Source organism: Solanum pennellii, chromosome 7, assembly GCF_001406875.1.
Source record: "Solanum pennellii chromosome 7, SPENNV200".
In the NCBI taxonomy this organism is placed as follows: Eukaryota; Viridiplantae; Streptophyta; class Magnoliopsida; order Solanales; family Solanaceae; genus Solanum; species Solanum pennellii.
Window position 1 is genome coordinate 5,747,442 of NC_028643.1, and position 10,024 is coordinate 5,757,465.

The 10,024-nt window shown below is 26.7% G+C and overlaps 1 protein-coding gene across 1 annotated transcript; it reads right to left on the reverse strand.

Annotated features, from left to right (window-relative positions):
* Positions 1 to 1,868: 1,868 nt before the first annotated feature.
* On the reverse strand, positions 1,869 to 6,499 carry LOC107024780 (WAT1-related protein At1g25270-like). Its single transcript, XM_015225743.1, has 7 exons — positions 6,306 to 6,499; positions 5,991 to 6,053; positions 4,659 to 4,775; positions 3,451 to 3,697; positions 2,413 to 2,571; positions 1,930 to 2,081; positions 1,869 to 1,872 (listed from the first exon to the last, which is right to left on the reverse strand). Exons 1-7 carry the CDS (start codon positions 6,497 to 6,499, stop codon positions 1,869 to 1,871), a joined length of 936 nt encoding a protein of 311 aa, XP_015081229.1.
* Positions 6,500 to 10,024: the final 3,525 nt, after the last annotated feature.

Consider the following 10,024-nt stretch of genomic DNA (forward strand, 5'->3'; position numbering starts at 1 on the left):
CTAACATCTTTTGTTTTCCCTTTCTCTCAAATCCTAATCTTTTCATTTTTATTTTAGACAATAATTATTTTTCAAAAAAATCAAATTCTTTGAAGAATGTGATCATAATTGCTAATCCAAGCTCAAAAGATGAAATGTGCAGAGAGTGAGAGAGGAGAAAACAAAGGATGAGGGAAAGAGGAAGAGAGAAAGAGACGAAGGAGAAAACAAAGGCTGAGTTAAATAATAACCTATAAGAGGTTACTTGGTATCTACTAAAGAGACTACTTATGCATATATTAATTTGTGCATAAATTATACAAACATTTGGTAGCTATATATGAAGTAAGTTATTCATGTATAGAATAAATACAATGTGTATTTGCAATTTATGATACCATTGAAGTTGTTTTGAAAGATACTAGTGATATTGATGTCTAATGCAACTAAAAACTCAGAGGAAACACCAAGAGTTGGAGTAGATGCGTCAATAGCTAGTTATGAAGTAAGTTATTCATGCATAGAATAAATACAACATGTATTTGTAATTTATAATACCATTGAAGTTGTTTTGAAAGACACTAGTGATATTGATGTCTAATGCAACTAAAAATGCAGGGGAAACACCAAGAATTGGAGTAGATGTGTCGCTAGTTGATTCAAGTGATGTTGAAGATGTTGAAAATTTTGGTTAGCGCATGTTTTGCAAGTTGAGAACAAGAATGTAACTAAAACTTGGACTTTGGTTGCACACAAAAATTCAACTAGGAGTCGGACCCTTTTCTTGACTAGTCGAAATAATTCTCTAGGTAATGGAAAGGGTGCGACTGAAAATTTTCAGAAAAATGAGAAGAGGCAAGATATTAGTAATGCCTCAAGACCTACTATATTCGAATATCTTGATGCTTTAAGAAGGTTATTGGCAAAGATGGTAATATTATGCCTTCAACATCACATATTTCTGGAGTAGATTATTCAAGAAAATCAAGATGTCATGTTACTCAAATACAATCTAATGGTCAAGTCACTCATGGTTACATTGAACACATCGGCTCGTAAGGTCCCTTCTCAATCCTTGGAGTCGCTTGGTGAATTTAGATAGTTACCGATGTCAATAGAGAATGACAACAATTTGGTGAAGCAAATTTCAACACCTGTTTTGAATAGAAAATTAAGTCCAGAAGCTTTTACATGTTTGCCTAAAGGCTAAAAGTGTGATTGCAAAGAAGAATGAGTCAAGGACCTTAGAGTCAACATTCAGCCCATCTAATGCTTATACAATTAATTTTGGCGAGGACTATTTTGATGAAGATGAGGAACACAATATGTTGACACATGGTTTGATAGAGTGATTAGGGAAGAGGATATTTCGCCTAGGAATCAAAGAAGTGGAAGAAACAAAAGCAAAAAAGAAAACACATGAAAAGTTATCAGTAGGCTAAACAAGATCCAATAAATCCATAAAGAAGTGATGAATTATCAATTGATATGTTTGAAGGAGAAGACAAAAGGAAAATACTCCAATTTACTTTAGATGGACAATCAATTTTTTTCACTCATGTTGTGATATTTTTGCCTTATTTAAGCGTTCTCATTTGTATCATCATAGAGTAAATTACAAACTCCGTAATGATCACAGAAATACTTACTTATCTCTAACTCTTATTTTCTTCGTGTTTGTTAGTTAGTAGAGGTTTGTTACCTCATTAGTCTTTAGGAATGGTAAAATCAGACCTAGCTCCCTTTGCTTATACTTATCCCTATTGATATCTTTTTATTTTTAATAAAAGGTTGTCAAACATTCTGTCTAGTGGTAAATTTGATTTTAAAAATTGTATTTTATTTATTAAATATGAGTTTTACTAATAAAGTACCTAAACACTAAAATGTTACCTACACAGAAAAAAAAATGAAGATATGTACAATGAGTAAATAGTGCAAAAAGAATACCTTCCCAAGTGTAATTTCTCATTGAGAAATAAAGAACCGGCAATGGCAACACATACAAGCATCAAAGGGCTGAAAATGGACACAAACAATGGACCTCTCATTCTTACACAAAACATCAAGAAAATGATTGCTAATCCAGAAGCCACTACCCCCTACAANATTGAGAAATAAAGAACCGGCAATGGCAACACATACAAGCATCAAAGGGCTGAAAATGGACACGAACAATGGACCTCTCATTCTTACACAAAACATCAAGAAAATGATTGCTAATCCAGAAGCCACTACCCCCTACAAAAAAAACGCATCTATATAACGTCAAACATTTCTATAACATCATCATTTGTCTGAATATCTTTTGACCACTATAGCCAAATGTAATTTAGAGAACATATGATATAACATAACATGCAAATAAACATTTTCAAAGGAATTAGACGTTAAAGTGAAATGTTATTATAGCGAATAAATGTTATAACATACCGCATAAAGTACTGCAAACAGCCTAAGGTTCCATCCTAATTTCCATTGGGTCCAATCTCTTTCAGTAGAAATGGCATAAACTCCAGCTTGAAGTGCTCCCATAATAGACATTAAGGCAGTGCTAGAAAAATGACAAGGGTACAACTCACTCATTTTGGCCTAAACATTAAACATTAGCAAATAAGTGAACAAAATAAGAGGAAATATCAATAGTACTATCAAATGCCCTAGAATGGTCGGGCAATCAATGAAAGAACATGAATTCATTCTGTTTCAATAAAGGTATAAAAATTAACTTTAATTTATCTTTAGCGTTAAAAAGAAGTTGGGCCCACAAATGTCTTATTTCACATAAGACTAATAAGAGCATATTTGGACCTACATATATGTATATTAAGGGCATATTTGATCCAACTTAATTTCTAACCATAGTTTTATATAATAATTTGTGTTGTTGCACTTGTGAAACAATTTAGATAAAATGTGGTGAATTTTCTCATCACTTTAAGGTATCATATAACTTTTAAGTTATAACCACATTATGAGCAACTTTTAAACAAGTTATAATGTATAATTTAAATTATAAATGCTAGGTGAAGGCACAATAATTATATTATCATAAATCTTAAAAAAAAAAGTTATTATATTGTTATTTGAAACATATTTTGATTTCCTAGTTTAGAGATTATGTACATTTCATATCGTGTATGCAGATTTGGGTTTAGTTATCAATACAAATGAAACTCTATCAATGTCAAACCAAAAGAAATTATTACAATTTAACTAAATTACTTCATAAATGCAATTTCATATGTTACTAAGTAGTTATGTTTAGAAACTAATTTGGATCAAATATAGCCTAGCTAGTATTTAATTAAAATTGTGCAACCAAATATAGCCTAACTAGTATTCAATTAAAATTGAGAGAAAATAAATTAAAGTCATTTTTGGCCCAATTTTTTTAATGTTAGGTAAATATTTTTGGCCAAATGAATTTAGCATATTAAGAAAATACATTTAATTAAGCCTTTTTCATACCTGAAAAATGAGGGATACTGCTGAGGAAAAGCAACTACAAATAGCCAAAATAGGACCCAAAATATGAGCATATGGTTTTTGGATTTGATGAGAGGCTGCCACGTGTCCTTTGAGGTCAAGTTTAATTGACCAAGTTTTAATTTCCAAGCCTTTGTAAAAAGTGAGAAGCATAGCCCCACCTATTCCAATTAATGTACCCAACACTTTTGCTTTTCCTTCCCTTGTCTTCAAATCCAACTTCTCCAACCTAATCAAATATGTCCAAACATGGTGAGTACATATGGTTTAGTCATAAATTTTTAAATATTTTTATAAAAAGTAATTCAAATTCTTAAAATATAATTTTTAGTAGAGAAAATTCTTCAAGTATTTAAAAGTGAACAATTTTCATCCTTCTGCTTGAATTTATTAGAAAACTGACAAATCTCACAAAAATCAAGTCATCCAAAAGTATTAATCGTGATTTTTTTTATAACTGAATTTAGCATTATGCAAAATCTTTTAATTTAACAGTTTTTTTTTCATTTCTTTTTCATATAATTTGATATTAAAAATATTATTAATTAAATTTTTATTTATTTTTTATTAATTGAAATGAGTTTCTTCTATATGCTATAAACGGCGTTTGTTGGAGACTTCCGCTTCTAATAATGTATAATGAAATTTAAATGCGAGATATAATCGATATTTTGATCACTTCAATATCAGATTGGTCAAAAAAATTATTAATCTTATTACATTTTAGTTGCAAAAAAAAAGTTAAAGATAATTAAGTTTCAACTTCTTTTCGTTACTAAATCAGAAGAAGAGCAGATGATGTATCTCCAGTCCTTTCAAATATTTTTTGTTTCGGTAAATAATAGTGTCTAAGACTTTTAATATGTTTTTTTTTCAAAAACTCTTTCAAGAGGTGATGAAATTATGCAGAAAAACTTTGTTGATGATCACATGAACTGCTCATGTTTTTGTAGGATTCCTTACTTTTTTGACGATATGTAACTGAAGGATGAAAACTATTCACTTTAAAATATTTGAAGAAAGTTTTCTTTTAAAAATGATACTTTAAGGATGTAATTTAATTTGGTGATACATTTGAAGTATATTTTTATTCAAAAAAAACTCGTCTCCAAAACAACTTTTCAATATAGCCAAAAGTATACTTTGTGCAAAGGAATGAAATTAATATAGTAAAAATTTGAAATATATACCTAAAGAATGTGGCTATAATGAAAGTAATGCCGGGTATGAGATTAAGTGTAGCTGTAGCAAAAGTTGCTGAAGTTAGGACTAAACTTGCTGCAAACAAATTTTGTGGCATTGAACCCCTGCATATATAAATATAAATATAAATATAAATATAAATATAAGTATATAATAAAATTAAAGTATATAAAAAATAAATTATATCAGAAATAAATGCATGAACTAATTAGCTAATTGCAGACATGTACTTAATTGAAAGCGCATTAATACCAAAATGTGATTTACAAGAATCTAGTAAATTGCAGAGCTCATAATTAATGACATCCTTTGATAAAAAAAAAAATCAAAACTTAAGAAATTTAAATTCATTTGAAAAAATTAAATTTTAACTTTAGTATTTTTATTACTAAAAATCTAATGGAGATTCAAAAATAAAACAAAGTAATTCATTAATCAACTTTTGTTCAATCAAATAATGTCACGTAAAATTTTTTATATATATATATATAAAAGCTTTTTACCATTTTATTTTCTTTTAAATTTAGAGAGAGAACTCCTCCATTTACTATCATGTTCATTAAGATATGAGTGTAATAGATATAGATTACGTGTACAAAATGAATATTAGAGATTACGATTATTTTCTTTGAACTGCCAAAAAAATGATTTTATTTATTTATTTATTATTATACTAAATAATATTTCTGAACTCTAATAAGATAAAATATTTTTGACCGTAACGGACTGGATCATTTTTTTCATAAAAGTGGATTTAATTTTTTTGTTTTTATGTAAAGGTGAGAAAATGAAATCAATTTCCACAACACGGAAATTCCGCAATTGTTTATCTAAATGTTTAATTTTTTAGAATATTTAATGCTAAAGGGCAAGAAACTTTAAAAACTTATAAATTTTTTTAATTTTAAACTAAGCTAGTCTTTTTTTACTTTTTAATCAAAGAAAATTAAAGTTAAAAAGATATAAATATTTTTAAAAAATAAAATAACATAGATAAAAAAAATTCTGACCAAATTTAGTGGCCAAAAGAATTTTTCCTTAGAAATATACTAAAATATAAATAAAATTAAAGGAATATTTAATACATATAAATACTTTGAATTAAATATTATTGTATATAAAAATGTCATTTATTAAAGATAATAGACAAATCAGTAATGACAAAAATCCTAGCTGGAAAAGTCAAGAAAGCTCATTAAAAAAGATTTTTTTTTTGTTTTCATTTAAAAATAGTCAAATTAATATTCAATTTTGTAAATATTTTTCACATAGCACATAGTTAATCGATTGAATAAATGAAATAAAAATGGAACTCTTACCCAAAGAGTGCAGAAAGAAACGCAAGCAACATTACCATCCATGTCATTTTTGGCCTACTCTTCCTACATATATCAAATGAAAAATGTTAAAAGACTATTCAAAATATTTTGATTAGATCGATAAAATATAAAAAATAATATTATTTTCATATTAAAAAAAATTAGAAAATTTTCCGAATGTGTTTTTTATCATGCATTTAAAACTAGTTCGAAACAAGAAAAATCATATTTTATAATAAAAATATTTCTGATAGTGAATCAAAAATTATAAATTATTTGATTCTGAAAAAATAGAAACGCGGAAAGTGTGATTACCTATCAAAGTAGAGAGCTAAAGGAAGAACGGTAGCGGAAGCAAAGAGGAATCGATAAGCAATTAAAATCCTTAAACTCATTCCATCATTTGATGCTAATTTATACAATAAAGTCATTCCTGTATAACCTATTTGTATAAACACCATCATTATAATTGGCTTTAAACCATGCACTTTGTCACAAATCTTCCCCATTATTTGTAGTTTTTGTTTGAAAAGAAAAAACTATATGTTATACATATATATATATAAAAAATAATTAGAAGGTGTGCTTAGTTGGATTGTTTTTGGTTTGGAAAAAAACAATTAATAGGGGAGTTAATTGTTGAAAAGAAAATATGTGTGACAGATATAATATAACAATCCACGTGTGGTCAAATTGCTAGAGACGTCTTAAGTTTTAGTTTTTTTTTTGCATGTAAATATTAACAAAGAAAAAAGAGATTAAAAGCTTTTAATGCATTAATTTTTACTGTACGTCACCGCTTACGCTTATGCTTTGCTTTACTGAGTAAATTGTTTGAACTTTTTAAAAATATTATTCATATATTTGTATTTATTAAAATTTTCAAAATACATTAATTTTTTAAAGAATTTAACTTGCATTAACTCGAGCAACATGGACCATCTACCCAGTTTGATTACTTTGGAAGTAAAAACAATTTTCTTACATATATCTCACAACCTCCCTCTTTGATTCAACACCAAAATTATAATCTTTGTTACTCACCCAAAAATATCAAATGTGTCTATAGGACTCACTTCGGGGCCACTCTGGGGTGAGGCTTTAGCAAAACTCTTCGAGATTCAAGTGTGGGATTTAGTTCTACAAGATTTACGCTTTAAGTATCCGTTTGTACGTCATAAGCACGCCCAACGTCCAACGCTCGAGGCTCGTCTAACAAATTTTACATAAATTATGTATTAAAATCTCTAATTAACATTGTTGACCATCATAATTCTTGAATAAATGAATGATCTATAAAGATAACAAGATTGAGAGTAACTCAAACAACAAATGTAGTATCACATATTTACTATTTGGTAGCACTATGAAGGTAATTATGTATTACGTAACATTTCTCTTAAAAATATGTAGCGAAATTTTACTTTTTCACTTATCATTGGTCTTCATGGTGTCGTCATGTCTCAAAATTATCATATTTTATTTAACTATTTGAAAGTAATTTTTCTTTATTATTGATTTTATATATATATATATATATATATATATATATAATATTGATTCTTTTATTATTAGAAGTTATGATATTAGATTATTTATATTTGTATAGTCATGTTTTGTTATTATTGGTGTAATGATTTTCTCAAATAGTAATTACAATTTTTTTTCTTTATTATAGATTATCAATACTTATCTCATTAAAAATCATAATATAATTTCTATATATTCTAGGTTTTTCATAAAAAAATATTTGTAAAATAATTGAAAGAAATTTAATTAGTAATAAAACTATAAAATTGAATATACATGAGACTATGCCCCTTAAATCCATGAGACTTATGCTCTTTGTCTCGAGGCTTACGCCTCGCCCCGTACCATATAAAACGTCTCGCCTCATGCCTCCTACCTTTTAAAACACTAGATATAAGTTACATGACAATTTTAAAAAAAATATTAGTAACATAAAAAAGAAAAGTAGTTGGGATAATACATCGATAGATTTTTAAATTGACTAATAAATTTTATTTTATACCTAAGTTATATGTATGTTTCACTTACGAGCATCTAAATATATGATAAAATAATTTTGAACTAAGCATATGAATATATGATAAAATAATTTTGGACAGACTCAAGTTACCATTACTTAGTCAAGCTTAGGGGAAATATTACGAGTCTGTCATTACTAAATTGGTAAAAAAAAAAAAAAGATAAAAAAAAATTTCAATAAACTATAAAATATTATCATATCAGACTAAGAATAATATATTTGTAGGGCACAAAAAGAAACTCGACCATCCTTCTAGGTAGGGTGGTAGTTTCTCGTGCCTTCAACAAACCAATTAGTTATAATTAATCAATGCCAATTTTTTTCTTACATCCTATGTATTGTATTAATTATCTACATCTGGTTGGAGTAAATATCTCAAAAAGTCATTTAATTATATGAAATTATTTAAAAAAGTTACTCAACTTAATTTTGTATCAATAAAGTCACTAAATTTATAAAAAAAATTTATAAAGCCATTCAAGTTAAACTATTTTTCTAGAAAATCATTATAACCAAAAGATAAAAGATAGGTAAATCACCCTATAAATTTAGTTTTATAATACTTACATTCATCTTAGTTTATAATGTTATACTTACCTTTTTTTTGTTTATTAATAATTATTTTTTTAACCCAATTGTTATGAATATAAAAGTACAAATTTGGCTACCCTCCATTACTCTTTTTTTTTAGTCAACTATACATCTAGATAAGAAACATATGACTTAACCATAATTAAGTAAATAAGCTTTGAACAAATAATTTCTAAACTTTGATAAGAAAAGATATTCCCTACTAATCTTAGAATCCATTGATTTCGACATACGTTATATATTCAATTATCAATCTCGCTCATTATTTAACCACTTTCTGTGTTCATAAATTTATTTTAAAACATTATATGGAGAAATAAAAAATAAAAGAAAGAATCATCATCATTAATATCAATAAAATCGTTTAATAAGAATGGAAAATTGAAAATGCATTAGAATTACAAAGGTAAAACTATTTACAAAAATACTACTTTTTAATCTTCTTTCATAAAATAATAATAAAAGAAACTATTAATTTAAAGGGAAAAATATTTTGTAACCCTACTGTTTATAGGCTAATCAGAATACGTTGATAAGTTCCCGTTCCATAATTTTAATATTTAAATGTAAAAATATCAAAAATAAAAATAATGATATTAATATATCCCTATTAATTAAGTTAAGATCATTATTATAAATAAATAAATAAATAAAAATAAATAAATAAGAGATAAATATAATATTATAAACTACAATGAATGTAAATATTTTAAAAACTATACTTGAAGGACGATTTGTGCAATTATCTCTTTTATCTTTTTGTTATAATGATTTTATAGAAAAAGTAATTTAACTTGAGTGACTTTATAAAAGATAATCTATAAGTTGAATGACTTTATTAATACAAAATTAAGTTGAGTGATTTTCTCAAATAATTTCACATAGTTTAGTGACCTTTTGAGATATTTACTCCTATCTTTTTGTGCAATTTTTTTGGTTTATTTTGTGGGAAATGGAAAATATTACTAGTACATTATAGGGCAACTTTCACATATAGCAAACGAAAAATTCATATTTGCATGCTATAGCAAAGTTTGCATAATTGCGCTCCATAGCAAACATAAAACTGTATAATTCGCTACACATATACAATTGTATAATTCGTTGGCCTAAATTGTATAATTCGCTGGCCTATTTTGCTGCAATTGTATAATTCGCTATCCTATTTCACTGCAATTGTATAATGCACAATTGTATAATTCGCTGCCTATTTCGCTGCAATATTTTTATAAAATTTGCTTTGCATACAATTGAATCGAATTAAAATGTATGTATATTGCATAATTATAAGTGTATAGCAAGAAGATATATGTTTTTCTCTCGCTTTATACAAAAACAGAAACACAATATATACACTTCTGTTGTATAAAGCTAGAGAAAATTGTATTTCACT

Bases quoted from the DNA above. Each gene is read 5' to 3' on its own strand.
- LOC107024780 (XM_015225743.1), bottom strand. From the start codon at position 6,499: ATGGGGAAGATTTGTGACAAAGTGCATGGTTTAAAGCCAATTATAATG. The intron at 4,776-5,990 runs GTAAGAGTTCCA...TTATATATGCAG, and splicing joins TTTCTTTCTGCACTCTTTGG to GGGTTCAATGCCACAAAATT. The intron at 2,572-3,450 runs GTATGAAAAAGG...TTTAATGTTTAG, and splicing joins CAGTATCCCTCATTTTTCAG to GCCAAAATGAGTGAGTTGTA.